General features: G+C 39.7%; 2 protein-coding genes and 1 pseudogene across 3 annotated transcripts in view; all 3 read right to left on the bottom strand.

The window, feature by feature from the left end:
• Positions 1 to 19046, bottom strand: part of LOC145463314 (fibrillin-1-like) — a 75563-nt gene that overhangs the window by 5581 nt on the left and 50936 nt on the right. Inside the window, exons 50-63 of the mRNA XM_081447066.1 lie at positions 10647 to 10772; positions 9967 to 10092; positions 8881 to 9009; positions 8066 to 8212; positions 7522 to 7584; positions 6035 to 6160; positions 5256 to 5378; positions 4261 to 4383; positions 3909 to 4025; positions 2938 to 3063; positions 2449 to 2601; positions 2295 to 2348; positions 1449 to 1568; positions 790 to 912 (exon numbers count right to left, since the gene is read on the bottom strand). Coding sequence (XP_081303192.1) covers positions 790 to 912; positions 1449 to 1568; positions 2295 to 2348; positions 2449 to 2601; positions 2938 to 3063; positions 3909 to 4025; positions 4261 to 4383; positions 5256 to 5378; positions 6035 to 6160; positions 7522 to 7584; positions 8066 to 8212; positions 8881 to 9009; positions 9967 to 10092; positions 10647 to 10772 — 1656 coding nt within the window. The remainder of the gene's footprint in view (positions 1 to 789; positions 913 to 1448; positions 1569 to 2294; positions 2349 to 2448; positions 2602 to 2937; positions 3064 to 3908; positions 4026 to 4260; positions 4384 to 5255; positions 5379 to 6034; positions 6161 to 7521; positions 7585 to 8065; positions 8213 to 8880; positions 9010 to 9966; positions 10093 to 10646; positions 10773 to 19046) is intronic.
• LOC145463392 (kelch-like protein 24a) lies at positions 11708 to 18367 on the bottom strand (annotated as a pseudogene). Its single transcript, XR_014041326.1, has 2 exons — positions 17392 to 18367; positions 11708 to 13744 (listed from the first exon to the last, which is right to left on the bottom strand). The product of XR_014041326.1 is annotated as a kelch-like protein 24a (transcript).
• LOC145463372 (kelch-like protein 41a) lies at positions 15365 to 17395 on the bottom strand. Its single transcript, XM_081447125.1, has one exon. It carries the CDS (start codon positions 17314 to 17316, stop codon positions 15496 to 15498), a length of 1821 nt encoding a protein of 606 aa, XP_081303251.1. The 5' UTR covers positions 17317 to 17395; the 3' UTR covers positions 15365 to 15495.

The following is a 19046-nucleotide window of genomic DNA, read 5'->3' as shown; positions in this document are numbered from 1 at the left end:
AAATGTGGTTTCTTCTACGGAGCGGGAAAGTGTATTTTATGTCTCCGGCCATAAACTGTTAAAGGAACTATTTTGTGGATGCTGAATAACTCTAACTCATTGCGAGAATTAACGTTCTGCGACTCCTCTTGAACTAATTATAAAGCTCTTTTAAAACCCTTTTGTGTAAAGCACACAGTTGCAAGTATATGTCAACGCGTATACGCTTAAATATATGTTAACGTCACTAAAAGCACACAAAAATTATTGTCTGTCCACACGGAAAACGATAAACGGATGCGTAAGAACTGAAATATCTATAACATTACTGGGGAAGCATGGGCACGAGACTGACACTGAGCATGTGTGAATCACTTGACGCGACGTCGGCGATCACAAATGTTTCCGTTTATGTCGTCTACTCTGCTCAAAACTTTATCTCAATACTCTTCACAGACACTTCGAAACGTAAAGAAGGGCCTCTATTTTGATAGCTAACGCACACTGCTAGGCTACTCACTATCTACAACAGAACAGATAGCGAGTAGCGTAGCCAATCGGAAAACGGCATTCGTGATAGAACGCTGGTAGATTTATACTAAATGAGAAAAGATCTAGGGAGATAGTGATCTGTTTACGAATTTGTCCACTTTGGAGAGCGTTTACGAAAATGTAAGTTTGAGAATACGTTGTGTCGTTCACCTGCGGACAGAGACATAGACATTTATGTTACTAAAACTTCGTATTGAGAAAGAAGTATCATATAGGTAAGGACGGCACCTGAAATTGAGAGCTATCAACATTACTAACCAATGCATGTTTTTTTGTCTGCTCTCAGCACATAACCAACAGGACAGCTACACCTGTAAGAACCATCTGTGTTTGCACAAGTAAACTGACAAATACTGGAATCTATTGCGCACTCATCGATATCTACAAATTGAAACATAACAAAATGTAGTGAAGGATACTAAACTACGTAGCTTTAGTGAGGTATTTGGTTGCAAACAAGTTACCCTCAAGGCTGTTAAAGGCAAAAGGAAAATACAAAAGAATTCTGTCGAAGGATGATAAAGGAGCAGGACAAAAACACAGATGGCCAACCAAATCACAAAAACACAGCTTTTATGTTTTAGGCTCTTCTACTTTGCTCACTCAGTGATACAGCGTTGAGTGAATCGATTTTGAAACTATAAGGGAGCGAAATTAATGAACACACAATCTCATAATTCACTGTAAACTTCTGATGAAGAGCGTTAAAAACTGCAAGTAAAGAAACTGTGTAAAGAAACTGTTGGAATGCGTTGGAGAGGAAGTGAAACAATTAGTCACTTAACTCTGAAAAAGTGCTTACGCTCGAAAAATCAGCTTCACTACCTCTCTATTCCAAAGGCTTACATCAAGCACTCACGTGCCCAGAGTAAGCCTGATTATAAAGATGGATTTGAAGAAACAAGCGAACATCTTACCTAAGCAGCGCTTTGCGTCCATAGTGAGCTTATAGCCCGCGTTACACATGCAGCGGTATCCCCCACGAATATTGATACACTTGCCATTTCGACACAAGCCTGGAATCATCTCACAGATCTCTGTTGAATGACGACATTACAAATATCACGTTATGCGCCTTTCACTGTGTTAAATTTACACACGTAGAGCTAAACCCCGCTAATTCGAGCTCGACTTTTTCGAATTTCCCGCTATTTTGAACTCAAAACCATTTCTCTTGGATTTGCCCTTTAGCCAATTACTACTGGCTATCTTGAACTGTCTCTATTTCGAACTATTTTTGGTTTCCCCTGAGAGTTCGACATAACAGGGTTGAACCGTATCTCCCATGATTTAAGAAATGTGAACGATAGGATATACTTCTAGCGGAAGACACACCCGAGAAAATGTCCGATTACAGTCTTCCAAACAGAAAAGGGTGAAGATCTTAAAAATTTCACTCTGCTTCACGGATAAAGATTATTTTCAATTTAACAGTCGAAATTTTAACAGAAATTACAACAAAATGATTACGAGAAGTATTATTTTTTTTACAGGAATGGAAAACGGTGGTACAAATACTTCGTGTCAACTTGCGAGGAAACCAAACTGAATGCGGTAAGTCAATATCTTAGAAGAACCTTTTGTAGTTTTCCATCGTATCTTTACTTTTTATTTTAGGGTTAGGGTATTGTGGTGACCTAAATCTTCTGATTCAGGGTCCAGTGGTGTCACTCATTTCGAGGTGTAGAAGGCGACCCCTCTTCTAGGAAACAAAAGGTAAAAAACCAGCAAATTCTTGGAATTCAAAGTAGAACAACACTTACTAGTCATATTTTCCTTAACCTGCGCGATTTTCTGACACAAGTTAACATACTCCACTGTGGAAAAAAGAAAAATATTTCCAGTTTGCAAATCTAAAGACAAAATTAACAAAGTGAAATATGACAAAAATGAGAGCGGAGCTGGGGCGATAGTTACCAGTTCCTCGCCTCGGACACAGTTGGCAGTCTGTGCCCCATGCCTTCCCGGCTGTACAACAGCATTCCTTTTTGCGAACTTGCATCATCTCCTTTGTGACAGCTTCACACATGTTGTTCGTGACGACAGCGAAGCAAAGCCCCTTCCTCGTATCTGTAAAATAAAGTTGAGCTTTAAGTCTACCTAAGGCATAACAAGGGGAGAGGGGGCGGGGCGGAGGGAAGGAAGAGCAACGGAGGGTGGAGTAAGTTGCCACAAAATCATGTGGCAAACAGAACACAAACATAAAACCAACCAATAAGAAGAGAGTATAATTTTACGAAACTGTCACGAAGACTAAAACCGCGTGAAAAGTTAACGTCACACAGATTACGTGTGCCTTAAATTCTATCTAATTGGCGGAAATAAGAAAAACGAAACAGCCATAGCCGCTCTTTTAATACTGTTTTTTTAAAAGTCGAAAGAAAATCACAGAACGTTTCTATTTACCTTCACATTCCTTTCCATCCGCACTTCGCACGTATCCCGAGTCACAATCACAGATATAAGTTCCCGCGAGGTTTCTACATACTCCATTTTTACAGAGATCTGATCGCTCTCTACATTCGTCGATATCTAACAAAGAGGAAGCAACCATTACTTCATAAAAGAAAGAGCGAACTTAAAAAGTTCGAGATCTACTGAAGAAAAGCTAAACCCGAAACGTTTAGTAACCCAGGTACTATTTGACACTTTCAAGAGCTTTTTCAGCCTCAAATTGTTGTTTATTGTGATAGTGTAACGCATCTTATAAGTTGTTTGCTCATTTCTATCGATACTTACTATTTAGCATTTTAACCCGAGTTATGCTAAAATGACAAAATTTAATGATCCTTCCTGGTTCTTTTGGCCTCAGTGTTCGAATCCTTAATGCGAAGTGAGTTTAGTTCTTCGCATAATTCATCAAGTTTAAATTAATAAGGAAATCATGACCGTGACGGTGTTTGGGTATCTGAACTTAATTAGCACAGATTTTTACGATTTTATTTTTCTGTTTTCTCCTTAGTTTTAGTTTCGATTGATAAGATGTATCAAACACTCAAGACAGTGTTTGACCACATTTCCAAACACCTCGAAGTTCGTCAAAAATACTCTGCTGCACGTCGTGTATTCAACTCTCTTCTCGGTGTCTTAAAATGTGGTGAAACACGATCTTTCGTGTTTGATATATTACTTAATGCGATTGGGAAGCCTAAAGAAAACTTTTGCTTTGATTTAGTCGCTATTCAGGCTGCTAGGTTCAATTTTGGAATATTTGGTCAAACTTGACGCTTATAAGTAAATCACTTCTTGTTCAAAGTCCAAACCAAGTTATGATGCCATGATGTGGTAAAACAGTCGCGAAGTCACTCATGGTAATGATATTAATCAGGAAGCCACTAATGAGCTGCGATCTTAATTTATAAATCAACTAAACGCACCTCGACAATTTTGCCCATCTCCTCTAAATCCAGGGGGACACCGACACCTATATCCGCCGATAAAGTTCTTACAAACGAAAGGACACAACCTGCTGTTTTCTCGACACTCGTTGATATCTATACAGGAATTGAAAGAACACAACAAACATTGGAATAATACCATAGAGTCAAGGATACCACTACACAAGAACGGAAATAAAAAACCCCGACATCTCCTCCAAAATTACTATCAAGACATCTTAACAAGTGTGATAAAATCCCTTATTCTCCTGACCTTCTTTGTAGTATTTTATTTGGAAAAGTAAAGAGACCTTAGAAGTAGATCAGTGTTGGGATGTTGTAGCATGCTCACCTCTGCAGTGTTTTTTGTCCGCGGCCATGTCAAATCCTCGCGGACAAATACAACGATAGCTTCCTGGCTGATTCACACAGCGGTACGCGCAAAGATCGTTGTTTTCTGCGCATTCATTGACATCTTTGGAAATAAAGGTCGAAATAAGTAGGTTTTGTGACAAGAAGAGCCATAAACAAGAAGGCTGTGTTCACACTTGGTACTCGAGCACGGTGCCTGACTATGATTGTCGCTGTGAACACAATTTTTTTACCAAGTTGTACTCACACCCGGATTCTCACCATGGTACAACGTCTCGACCTTGTACTCGGGCAGTAGATGGCCCTTGGGTACTTGGAGTACACAGTGTCTGAACGCAACCCTTTTTTGTGCTGGCGCCCAGGCACCAGTGCACGGACACCAAGTGTGAACGCTGGTGCTCATAGATTCTACTCTAGAAAGACACAAGTACAACAATGGACGGTTTGTAAGGCGGCCATTATGACTTCTACAAGAAAAAGGTTCATAAAATAGACCAATCGGAATCAAAAGAGGAGAAATAATATCGTTTTGCAAACCCGGCCAATATTCTACAGAGACAAGTTATTCTCTTCAGTTCTTATTAGATTGATTCGTAACTTCATCCAAGCTAACCTAACGTGATGTTAACAAGCGGCGAATACAATGGTCAAGTCATCTGTCCCCGTCACGTCGCAAGCCAATCTCGGAATCTTTCCTCAAAACTGTTTGTTGTTGTTGTTGTTGTTTTTTTTCTTCAACTGTGTGCTCAAAATTGGATTCTCGGCACAAAATTCCTTTCACTGGCTTGATCTGGCTTGATTCCCTGTTCCTTTCGCCATCCGATGGAAAGTATCCATTACAAACACAACACATAATAAACACAACACATCACAGTTATTACTAGGTATGTCCTCACCACAAAAAATGAAGAAAACCTCAGCTGGGGGTAGCTACAAGATGATAATTAACATAAATTACTGGGATTGAGTACTTACCGACACATCGCGGTGAATAGCGGCCCGGGGCATAGCCTTTTGGACACGTGCATTGATAGGAACCTTCAGTGTTGGAACAGACTCCATTACCGCACACACCAGATATCAGACATTCATCCTCATCTAAATTACAAACAAAAAATGTCATCATCATGATCATGCTCATCATCATCACCACCACCACCATCATCATCATCGTCGTCGTCATCGTCATCGTCATCATCATCATCGTCGTCATCGTCATCGTCGTCGTCGTCATCATCATCGTCATCATCATCGTCATCGTCTTCGTCGTCATCATCGTCATCGTCATCATCCTCATCATCATCATCGTCATCGTCATCGTCATCGTCATCGTCATCATCGTCATCGTCATCATCGTCGTCGTCATCGTCATCGTCATCGTCGTCATCGTCATCGTCATCGTCATCATCATCATCGTCATCGTCGTCGTCATCGTCGTCGTCGTCGTCGTCGTCGCGTCATCATCGTCGTCGTCGTCGTCATCATCATCATCATCGTCATCGTCATCGTCATCGTCATCATCACCGTCACCGTCATCGTTATCGTCATCGTCATCATCTTTGCCGTCGTCGTCATATCATCATCATTACAACCATCTGCACTGAGGCAGATTAACCTCCATATTACAAATTATATTCGTAACAGTTTATCCGCGTTAAATGAATAGTTCTCAACAGCGAGAAGATATGTCTTTTCCGGTTGATTTTAAACATGTTTTTTAAACATGTCAGTTTGCATGCGGATCTTGTACTTACCAACACATTTCTTTCCAGTTTCATCCAGCTGATATCCCATCTTGCATTTACACCGATAGCTTCCATCATTGTTCACACATTCTCCATTCGCGCAAAGTGACGTTATGTGTAGACATTCGTTCACATCTGCAACGCGGGAAAACATGATAGTAAACTTTACCTCTTTCTTGTTCATTCCCAACGCACAAAACCATTAAAACATAGCTTTATGGGTTACTGTTGTCTTGTATCTGCATTCCACCATATTTTCAAGTAGTCTGAAGGCTAGTACCAGTACATTTTTTAAAGATACCGGGTATACATTTAAAAAGTCGTACACTCGTTCGCCGAAGAAAGTTGTTAAAATTCGTTAAATCTTCGTGAGGCGCACGCCTGATTTTCGATTCTCATGTTCCAATCGAAAACATAGCGCCAATGCGAGTCAACAGAAGCACTCTAGCAGTTTGACGTCATTAGAATACATTATGTTGCTAAGCAACACCTCCGCAACATCTCTGCTAAGACACTATCTTGATTTTCATATGCTCAAACAGTTATATTATACCCTTATTTATCCATACTTAAACTATGGTCTTGCCAGCTGGGGTGCTGCTTACAAAACTTTAAGCCATCAGTATGCACCAATTATGGTGTATCTACATTTAAATTCTCCGCAATAAAAATCTGGGAATCTGTCCCACCAGAACTTAAACGTTTTCCATACCTGCTCTTCAAAAAGCGGTGTAAAAGATTCTTATTGACCACTGAAAACTGACCATAGTTTAACTGTTAGCTATGTAAGATACTACTGCACAATATTCAGGACATTGTTTTCCTTTATTTTATCTTGCATTTATGTATGTCTTTCTTCTTTTATGATAATAATATCGTCTTTAATGTAAATATTAATTTAAATTAACTTAGCATGCGGCCAACGCCAACTTATATCTGCATGACAGTGGCCAACTCGAAAGCTCATTGGCTACTTTGGTCACTGTACACAATTAAATATTGTTTGTTCTAGTTAATTTCTATCTGTATTTATTTTTTCCTATATCATTGTAAACCATCTTATGTTAAGTTGTTTTTCTGTAAATAGTGTGCAATAATAAAAAAACTGAACTGAAAACGGTCTACATAAGATTCTTGATTCTGATTCAAAAATAGTTATATCTCTAATTATAACCCATCAAATATTTTCGCTCGCGCACGATTGGATTAAACACGTCAAGTGACTAAATATTTCCCAGCTAAAACTGGGGAATATCCGAGTGATATTCCCCAGTTTTCAAAACCGCGCGTTTTGCGAAAATAAACGCAATAGCCTCCATTTGACACGTAAATATGCTCGGATATTTGCCCTTGGACATTATCTGTCCCTCAAAGCTCACAGTTACGCTCTCGGAAAACTGTTCGCTTTTCGGAACAGATAATGTCCGCGGACAAATATCCGAGCATATTTTCGCGCCAAATGGAGGCTATTGTTTATCTATACTTGTGTTGCTTACCAGTAACACCGTGTTTGTTCATTACAAAACCAACACCGTTTGGACAAATGAGGGCAAAATCAGCTGAAAACAAAGAAAGTTATGAAAAACATGTATATGTTGTACTTTCTACACGTTATCAATGCAAGTTTACTCTTTGTAATGTACACTCATTGTATGCATGTTCATCTGTTTGAGCTTTTACTTCATCTAACTGATCCTCTAAATTTACTTCAAAGTTAGTTCAGAGAATATGTGACTAGATTGTGAAGTAGCGATCCTGTGGATGAAAAAATGACTTAAGGCTGACCATTAAATAACAGCTTTTGATCGTTATTTTTTCGACTAGTCTACAATGTTCTTGAAATTGGCGCATATATCAACTAAGAGACTACATTCCATTGAGCTGTTTTAACCGGGGGCTCAGAATAGATAAAGAAGCCCCCACTAATCTCCCGTTTTTGCTCTGCCAAAATGGCGGACAATTTGAATCTGAATTTGACCGCAAAACTGAAAGACTTTTTTTTCTTTTTTTCCGACCTTATTGACATAGCAATCTACTTACACGTGTTTTTCCGCGGGCACAGTTCACATGGATCACCCCAGCCAGCCCCCATGGTACAACAGCACACGGACTTCCTCATCTCGCGTCCTTTGGGATTGGTGCAACCGTCCTCGTCAAACTTGTCAAAACAGAAGCCCACTCGTACATCTGTTGAGTGAAAATTAACATAGGACACTGACATGGGAGAAACAACCAAACGAACGAGGCAGCAAGTACCAAAGAATGCATGAATGAATGAAACAATGGATGAACGAACGTACGAATGAACGAGCGAGCGAAGAAACGAAGAAACGAACGAATGAACGAACGAGCGAGCGAACGAGCGAACTAGCGAACGAACAATCAAGCGAACGAGCGAACGCCCCTGGAGCGAACGAGCGAGGGAGCGAACGAACGAACGAACGAGCAAGAGGGCATCGAGCAAACGAACGAACGAACGAGCGAACGAGCAAACGAGCAAACGAGTGAACGAGCGAACAAATCGAGGGCCGATTTAAGCTCTTTTAACTTCTTCGCCCTTATCAATTCCTAATGAATGTAGTTTTGTTTTGACCTCACGTTTTCACATTGTCAAGCAGTAAAATTCGGCGTTAAGATGTAAAATTAGCCGTATATATAAGTCTTGTCCCCGGCTTCCTGTTCTTTTTCAAAAATTAGAAATCGTGAAGGAACTTTGAAGTCACTACGGAGAAAAAAACGAAAAAGAAAACAATTTTTACTTGCGTGATACGACTCTCTTCTTCACTCTTTCCGCTTTAATTCTGATTTTGCTTGTTATGTATACGAAACTGTTAATGAAATACAAAGCACCTTACCAATACAGTGGCTTCCTCCATTACCGACTTCGTAACCTTCTTTACAGAGACAGCGGTAACTTCCAGGAGTATTCACACACTGACCTCCAACTTGACAATAGTTCGGATTAGCATCACATTCGTTCACGTCTGAAAAATTAAATGAAAAGAAAACGGCGATAGTACTACAGGACGTACAGCGACTTAAATAGGCCATTTCCGAGTAACCTTGTGCCTCTGTTTCAAAACGAGTCTTTGCGCAAAACTTTTCATATGTTTTGATTTGCATCAAAATGAATGAATCCAGGCGGAACACATTTCCATATGAACTATTTCGCATGAAGACTAGTTTTGAAAAAAAGGCAACATGGAACTCGGCAATGGCCTTTAAACTGGTAAAGCAAGAAACAGATACAGCAATGAGGATTGGGCAACATGTCGAACACAGGAAACTGAGAAAACAAACAAATCTAAATTGGAAGTTGATAATAACATACATTCGCAAAAAATAAGTTAATGCGCAGATGGCGCACTTTAAATCCCCCCCCCGTTCCAACCCCCCCCCTAAAAAAAATTAGAAAACATACTGAAAGTGAATTTAACACATGGACGTCAGTTTTTCATGCGTCTGTCCTGTCACTGATTATGAATTTCGTCATAACATTGTCAGAGTAGCTATGGATCCACGAGGCGATAGCTGAGTGGATCCGCAGACTACTTTGACAATGTTATGACGAAATTCATTGTCAATAACAGGATAGACGCATGAAATACTGACGTCAATTTGTTTTTCACGATAACAAATAGTCAAATTGTCCGCTCTCGCTCGTCGACGCTTCGCATGAATTATAAATTCATGTGTCTGTCCGCTTATTGACAATGAAAATAAGCCAATGAGCGCGCGAGAATTTGTGCAGTTATTGTTGAAAACAAGTTAGCTAGTAATGTTAGAAATATTTGAAAAGTAAGTCAAACCAATGAGGGTTAGCTTGAGATTTACACGCGAAAAAGAGAACTTTATCTGATCAAACTTCATCCAGTTCAGTTTCAAATCAGTAACAGTCCAAGTGTATAAAAGCTTCTCATATCTAGTGTCCAGTTCCTCACCTACACAAGCATTCCCCGCCACGTTGAGTTTGTATCCCGTGGTGCACTCGCACCGTGAGCCGCCAATAGTGTTTGTACAGATACCATTCTCGCAAAATCCAGGTACTTCTGTGCATTCGTTGATATCTACGGAGAAAACATATTGCTTGTCATGTTTTGACTGCTAACAAAATGATAGAAAAATAACAATAATACAAAAAACAATTTAACTATTACACTACTACACCAAGAAATCATAACTCAAGAGAGCCAATGTCGCTTCTCTTAAAGAGATTCTGCCCGATCCGTTTTCGATAAAAGACCTCCACTATTTCTAAGACTGTTGTATTATCAACTTTCCAATCTCTTACGCCGATTGTCCACTGCTAAGCCAAACGAATGCTCAATGAAAGTCAAACTAAACCCATCTTGGTCGGTAAGCGGAGAAAATGATTTCATTGGTTCCAAAAAGACGTCTGTCAGATGAAAAACCACGTTTTTGACTGTCTGCTAGGTCATCAGATCCATCTCGCTTTAAGCATACAAAGCGACATTTTGAACATATAAAAGCTGCGTTAACACTTAGCATTGATTTTAGTATGTGGGGAACCAAAACTTCCGCAGTGCAAGTGAAACATTTCCAGCACGTGCATTGACACATGAAACAAAGTCCAATCGCACGTGATTCACACGCTTCTTACCTCTGCATCGGGTTTTATCCGGAGTAGGAGTGTAACCTGGGATACAGTCACAACTAAACCCTCCAATGAAATTCATGCAGCGTCCATTACGACAAACACCCACCAGCGAAGAACATTCATCGATATCTGTAAACAGGTCACGACATAGAACAGTTATTAAATGGCTCGCTCCGAGAGCATGCAAGATGAACCGAATCCTGCGCTGTGATTGGCTACCCGAGCGGGCAAGATGGCGCTATCTTGTCCGCTCGGGCTTACTCGCTGTGTCCCGCAAGAAAATAGTGTTCTTTGTTTCAAATAATAAATCCTTTGATGAACAAGCTTGTCCGGTCAAGTTGGCCAGTATCCAGCTATCTTGACCTCACGCTTAGTCAATAATCCATATTTATTGTATGGCTACGTTTCACAAGGACTGGGAACTACCGAATTCACGAATCTGATTGACTGAAATCGACATTGGCCGCGGTCTAGATTTTCCCATCTAGACCGGTATCTAGACCGGCTACATTCAGTTTCGCGGTGAAAAAGTTGCAAACTAAAATACAAAAATATAGACTATTTTCGTCTAAAACATAAGTGGAAGTGCCCGAAAGCCTGACGAGAAAAAAGAGTCAAGAGGACGAGCAAACTTTGGCAGATCTTAGTTCAGCGCCTCGCCGTTCCCAAGCAAAATGTCAGCAAACCAGTTTCATTATACGAAATACATATTTCCAGTTTGCAATAAAATAAACATCTTCTTAACCGAGCTTAGTCAGTCTGCACGAGAGAATCTTGACCTCGGTCGTGTGTACAGACCTCACTGCGTTCGGTCTGTACTCGCGACCTCGGTCAAAATTCTCCCATACAGACCTCCTGCTAGGTCAATAAGAGCAAATTGAAGACAAAAGCTTTGATAAGCTGAAATTTTATTACAATAAAACGACACAACAGTGGTATAGTTTAAGATGGATATATGAGAATACAACCGTACTGTACATCAAAGTATTTCACAAATATAAGAGTTCTAAAATAGAATAAACATGAGATATTAACTATCTGGACCGTCAGACAGCCATCGACAATTCTGAACCTTTCAGTGATAAAAATCTTCCATAAATCTGGGAAAAAAATAGAAATCTTCAAAACAAATCAAGTCAAGACAAATCAACGATCATAACTGTACTGGATACAAGTTATTAAATTCAACACCTTTAAAAGTCTCAGTGAGCAAATCGTGAAAACAAATTCACGACCAAGCCGAAACGACCTTCCCCTGAGACATATCTTGTCAATGGGCGTTGTTGTTCTGTCATTCCATATGTCTGTCTCCTCATCGTAGCATTCTACAGCCATCTTGCCGTCAGGAAAATCGCAAGGAATTTGGAAGGGCAATTTAAAACTAACTCCAAGGAAGTAGATGGTTTCATCAATCAACACCATTTTTCCGAAGGCCCGAGGCACTGTGAAGCTGGCTATGAACTGCCATTCATTCGTCGCTATGTTGTAAACTTCACAACTATTCAGCCAGTCATCGCAACCGATTCCTCCAGCAATGAAAATCTTTTCGTTATTTTTACTGACACCACAAGCATCTCCCTTAGCCTCTTTCAAAGGCGCTGTTTCCTTCCATTCGTTTCCCTCGATGTCAAAGGTTGTAGAGTGACAGAGTACACTCCTTGGTAAAAAATTCCAACGATAAGGATAAGTATCTTTGAGCATAGTTCCCCTAATAACATATATCAACTTGTCAACAACTACGGCGCAAAAATGTTTTTTTCTTTTAAACCCAGTCAAACAAAGGAGTCATTAAATTCAAATCAACGTTGTATTTCCAAAGCGCAAGGGAAGACTCCACCCTTTCTTCTACAAGAAAACAGACCTGGTCCGTGGTAACTGACTAGATGTGCGATCTAATTTCATGAATGCTGGGTTTGTATCTAGTTTTGTCCACGGTGCTGGAGACCAGCGGTTTAAATCAGGGTCATAGCATTGCGATCTGGCGAAATGTTCAGTCACAACGAATACTCTGCCTCGATGCGAAAATACGCGCGTTGGTTCGCATGAGGTCGATGGCAAGCGGTACCACTGTTCCGTTAAAGGAAGGTAAAAGTTGGTGAGGAAATTAAGAGGTTTGTTAGCACAAACCATGACAACGATAACATCTCTCTCCAGAGCCCTCCTGGGAGGGTGTGACCGTGGAACGTCGCAAACTGTTGATCGGTCAAGCCATATTTCCACAAGAAAAACACGTTCAAGGCACTCTCCATCTTCTGTCACAAGATCATTAGTCACGACATTGCTCGCCATAAAGTCACGCGATATACAAGTCAGTCGAACGTGACGGAACAAGTCACGAAATTTTACGCGTCGTTGGCGCTTGTCATGATCAATCCATCGTAGAACGAGTTCAAAAACCTTTCCTTCAGCACTAATGGCTATCACATCGCTGGAAATCCAACCGCATGGCTTGAGAAGTTTAGAAAATCGTCGGATTCAGCGGCGGAAGAAAAGTTTGAGTGGATGAATTATCAGATATCGATCAGGTCTTGACGCAAATATTTTTCTGCAAGGTAGTAAATTGGAAGGCAATTCAATGTGGTGATGTGTTCCTCAAGATATTTTTTACGCCGATAGCTTTCAGGTTTAGTAGGAGAAGATAATCTGCTAACTCAAACAGATTCTCGGCATTTTCTATATTGAATATCTGAACGCTACCGGTGTAAGTAAACTCCAGGATGTCTGCCATCCGAGACTCTGTTACCATCTCCAGCCGAATAAATCCTTCGTTATTCTCTTTCATGTCGCTGTTGAGGAGCTTTTCAAAGAAGCTGCTCGCCTGCGAAAGTACGCTTCTATGAGCCTGAAACTCCTTTCCATCTTTCACCACCAAAGTTACATCACTAGGATCTTTATGATCTTTTAGCTTGACATCAAGCCGATTCATGTTTGTTGAAGAGCCAGAGAGTTAACCTGACTCCTGAAGAAAACACATTCATCGCTCTATGAATCTGTCAGCATCTGATATCCTTAATTAGCACTGTTTCGTTTAAGTGATCCATGTACGCACGCTCGCTTGTGTATAAATGTTGTTTCATCCTTAGATGAGCAATATCAACTAGCTCTGATGGCCAGTAGTGATATTAATTATTTATAAATAGTCACAACAATTGAAAGTAAAGTAAAGACAGCGTTCAAACCTGATGGCCCATCAGGTAGGCACCTATCTCTGGTTGCTCGACTTTTTCAGTTTGAGAAAGAAATCTCTATTGTGCGGATCTCGTGATAAGGACACTTTTATAACGTCAGTGCGATAGTATGGTAATGGGATGATAACACCAAGTTTGATAAACGTTTACCTCCATTTGAACAAGTAGATGTACTTTCTACCGATCCCCATAAAGCTTAATGAATACAAAGGCTTTGATAAGTTGAAATTCCGGCAAACACTTCTGAACTCATTTTATTACAATAAAACTATACAACAAAGGCATAGGTCAAGCTAGATTTATGAGGAAACAAACTAACTATATATAAACAAAGTATTTTACAAATCTCTTGATCTGAACCTTCTAAAATAAAATACACATTATGAAACTTATGCCACAACTCTCTGTGACTTTGAGCAAGCTTAACTCTTTAAAAATTCATTAAGTTTAAACAGCGGAAATCATGACCAAGCCAGAGTATTTGGATGTCCGATCTTAATTAGCATTTATTTTTCCGGTTTCTCTTTAGCTTTAATTAAAGATATAATTAACACTTAAGGCAGTGACCACATTTCCAAACACTTCGAAGTTCATCAGAAATATACTCCGCTACGCGTCGTATTTATATTTCTCTTTTGCTGTTTCGAAATGTAGTCAAACACAGTCCTTCGTGCTTAATATATTACATAGACAATTCTGTATGTTCTAGCAACAAGAATATTCATAGACTTTGAGGAAAACAAAAAAACAATCCCCCCACAGAAAAAACACTGAGAAAAGAAAAATCAAGAAAAATTAATGATCAGACCATATCAGATAGTTAGTTTCAAAGAAGCTGCTCGCTTGCGAAAGGACGCCTCTATGAGCCTGAAACTCTTTTCCATCTTTCACCACCAAAGTTACATCACTAGGATCTTTATGATTTTTTAGCTTGACGTCAAACCGATTCATGTTTGTTGAAGAGCCAGAGAGTTAAACTGACTCCTGAAGAAAACACATTTACGACTCTATGAATATGTCAGCTAGTAAAATCATTAATTAGCACTGTTTCATTTGAGTGATCCATGCACGCAAGCTCGGTTGTCTATAAATGCTGTGCCATCCCTTGACAATAATTCCTTTCACCTCGAAGTTCGTCAGAAATATTCCACTACGAGTTGCGTTTTCATTTCTCTTCTCGGTGTTTCGAAATGTGTCAGGAACAGAGAAAAAACACAAAACTCCAGAAATACTGAGAAAAAAATCAAGAAAAATTGTTGATCCGAACCGTGTGCCTCTGACGACAAAGTGTGGTTTCAATCTGTCTGATTTGGTTGACATTTTCGCACCAAAATGATCTTGTACTACTCAATTGTGAAACCCCTAGACACAATATATTTCACTTTCCCTGAAAGGTTCTTAACTTTTTTCTTCAAACATTGTGGGCCTCTCAATGCATTTGATATTAACATATTCATCGAAAGCTGTAAAATAAGATACAGTTTAGGATTATAACTAATATAAATATGGAGATTTTGACTGTTTTGGAATGTTTCGTTCTCTCTTTTGAAATCGTCATTTTCCAAAGTTATCACTTCCTTAGTGGTTGATAATGGGATTTTTGGGATACTCAGATCAAGAGCTTTCAAATGATATATGCTACATGGGCATAGGCGGTCTAGTAACTAAATTGGAAAAAGCCCTGACAATTTAGAGCTGGAAAGGTTAAAGAGTCCAACTGAGCAAATTTTCACCCGGTAAGGAAAACTGTTGTATTCATGACCAAGGACCATCGGTAATCTGAACGGTTCGAACGAACTCTTGTAATTGAACATTCCTGTTCTGTCATTCCATTTGCCTCTTTTCTCATCGTAGCATTCTACAGGCACCTTGCCGTAAGGAAAAGAACAAGGATCTTGGAAGGGCAATTGAACACGACCACCAAGAACGTAAATGGTTTCATCAATCAACACCATTTTCCCAAAGGCTCGAGGCACTGTCAAGTTGCCTGTGAACTGCCATTCATTTGTCGTTACGTTGTAAACTTCACAGCTATTGAGCCAGTCATCGAGACCGATTCCTCCAGCAATGAAAATCTTTTCGTCATTTTTACTGACACCACAAGCATCTCTCCTGGGCTCTTTCAAAGGCGCTATTTCCTTCCATTCGTTTCCTTCGGTGTCAAATGCTGAAGAGTGAGCGAGCAAATCGCTTGGATAAATCCTAGTACTATGGGGATGATTATCTCTGAGCGGCCTACCCCCGATAGCATATATCGACTTGTCAACAACTACGGCACAAAAACTTTTTTTTTCTACCCAGTGAAACAAAGGAGTCATTGAATTCATATCAACGTTGTATTTCCAGAGGGCAGGCGAGGAGTCAAGGCTCTCCTCTACAATAAAACAGATCTCGTCTTTGATAACCAAGACATCATGAATTTCCAAATGTGTGCGCTGTAATTTCATAATTGATAGTTTCAAATCCACTTTTGTCCACGGTGCTGGAGACCAGCGGTCAAAATTTGGGTCATAACATTGTGATCTGGCGAAATGTTCAGTAACAACAAATACTTTGCCTCGATGCGAGAATACGCGTGTTGGTTCGCATAAGTTCGGGGGCAAGCGGTACCACTGCTTCGATGAAGGAAAGTAAAAGTGAGTGTGGAAATTAGTGCTAACACCTCTGGGCCCACATTCCGTGACTACGATAACATCTCTCTCCAGAGCCCTCCTGGGAGGGTGTGGCCGCGGAACGTCGCAATCTGTTGATCGATCGAGCCATATTTCCGCAAGAAAAACACTTTCGAGAAACTCTCCATCTTCTTTCACAAGATCATTAGTCACGACATTGCTCGCCATAAAGTCACGCGATATACAGGTCAGTCGAACGTGACGAAACAAGTCACGGAATTTTACGCGTCGTTGGCTTTTGTCATGATCAATCCATCGTAGTACCAGTTCAAAAACGTTTTCTTCAGCGTCAATGACAATCTCATCGCTGGAAATCCATTTTTCAACCTCATGGCTTGAGAGGTTTAGAAAATCGTCGGATCCGGCGACGAAGGAAAAGTTTGAGTGGATGAATTTCCGACAGGTAGCGATCAGGTCTTGACACAAATATTTTTCTGCCACGTAGTAAATTGAAATACAATTCGCAGTGGTGATGTGTTTCTCGAGATATTTTTCGGCGAAAGCTTTCAGGCTTGGGAGGAGAAGGTAATCTGCAAATTGAAACAAGTTCTCGGCATTTTCTTGAGTGGATATCTGAACGCTGCCGGTGTAAATAAACTCCAGAATATCTGCCATCTGAGACTCGAAGATCATCTCCAGCCGAATAACTCCTTCGTTATTCTCTTTCATGTCGCTGTTGAGGAGCTTTTCAAAGAAGCTGCTCGCCTGCGAAAGGACGCTTCTATGAGCCTGAAACTCCTTTCCATCTTTCACCACCAAAGTTACATCACTAGGATCTTTATGATCTTTCAGCTTGATTTCAAGCCGATTCATGCTTGTTGAAGAGTCAGAGAGTTAAACTGACTCCCGAGGAAAACACATTCATCGCACTATGAATCTCTCAACTACTAAAATCATGAATTAGCACTGTTTCACTTGAGTGATCCATGTTCGCACGATCGCTTGTCTATAAACGCTGTGTCATCCTTAGCTGGGCAATATCAACTAGCCCTGAGGGCCAATAGTGATATTAACTATTTATAACCATTCACATCAAAACAAAGTGAAGCAAAGTCAGCGTTTAACCCTAATCGCCCTTCAGGAAGGTACCTACAGTCAAACCTGTATAAAGCGGATTCCGTCTATTAAGCAGACAGCGGTGCAAGTCCCATTTTTCTTTTCCTACAGTCACTGAAAAAAATACCTGTATTCAACGGACATCTCTATTAAGCGGACCCGGACACCTTAAACTTGAGTGTTGTGGTCATTTCTGTTGTTAGAAACCATGATTTTTTTTGTCCACGTTTTGGTAGATCGGTCATTTGAGTTTGCACAGAAATGCAATATTTTGTTATTCGATTTTGTTTTCACCGAACTTTTTTTTTTGTTAGATTTTGTAAACCTTCACATGATTCGATCAATATAGATACTGTTACTATATACTTAAATCGCTTTACCTCATATACTCGTCATTGTTTATGGAAATGAGGTATTTCAGAGTTATCGACTGTTCACGAGAATGCTAACTGACCCTTTCAAGGTCTTGTAATACTGACGGATCTTGATGACCCTTTTGAAGACGAACTCTGAGGGATCCTGTTTTCAGCGGACACCCTGTATTAAGCGGACACTTGCAAGGGTCCCGAGGGTGTCCGCCTAATACAGGTTTGACTGTATCTGTGATTTTCGTAACCTACAACGGCAGAATTTGAAACGTTTACGGGAATTTTTCACTTTGAGATCAAAATCTCCATTGCGCGTTTCTCGTGATAACAACACTTTAATAGCTTGAACGTGATAGTATGGTAATGGAGTATAAGAAGCCCCATTTTGATAAAAGTTTAACTCCATTTGTACAAGTAGATGTACTTTCTACTCATCACCATCAACCTTAGTGAATACAAAGACTTTGATGAAGTCATTTTATTGCAACAAAACGTACAAAGACAGAGCTCAAGTTAGATTTATAAGAATTACAAACATACTATACATAAACAAAGTATACTATACATAAACAAAGTATTTTACAAATCTTTTGATGTGAGACTTCTAAAATAAAACGCACACAAGGAAACTTGTGCCACAACTCTCTGTAATTTTGAAGAAACCTTCTCAAACTCATTAACGATTCATTAAGTTTAAACAACAGAAAGAAGACTGACAGTGTTTAACAATAATTCCTTTTACCTCGAAGTTCGTCAAAAATATTCCGCTACGCGTTGTGTTTTCATTCTCTCTTCGCGTTTAGAAATTTGGTCAAATATATTCTTTCGTGTTTGATATATTACATTGACATTTCTGTATCTTTAAGCAACCGAGAAAAAATACAAAACTTCAGAAACATTTTTCAAATTTATCACTTCCTCAGTGGTTGATAATGGGATTTTTGGAATACTCAGATCAAGAGTTTAAGTTTAAGTTTAAGTTTAATAATACTTTGTCACGCTAGTACAAGTAAATAAATCACAGAAATTACAAAAAGTACAAGACTGGAGAATAATTGGGGGAAACTAAATTCTCATACAAAGAATATTCTCCGATATGAAACATTCTAAAAAAACTAA

This window comes from Orbicella franksi, chromosome 1 (assembly GCF_964199315.1).
Source record: "Orbicella franksi chromosome 1, jaOrbFran1.1, whole genome shotgun sequence".
Lineage (NCBI taxonomy): Eukaryota > Metazoa > Cnidaria > Anthozoa > Scleractinia > Merulinidae > Orbicella > Orbicella franksi.
Note: the sequence above shows the minus strand (reverse complement) of the source record. Positions and strands in the feature narration are given on the sequence as shown.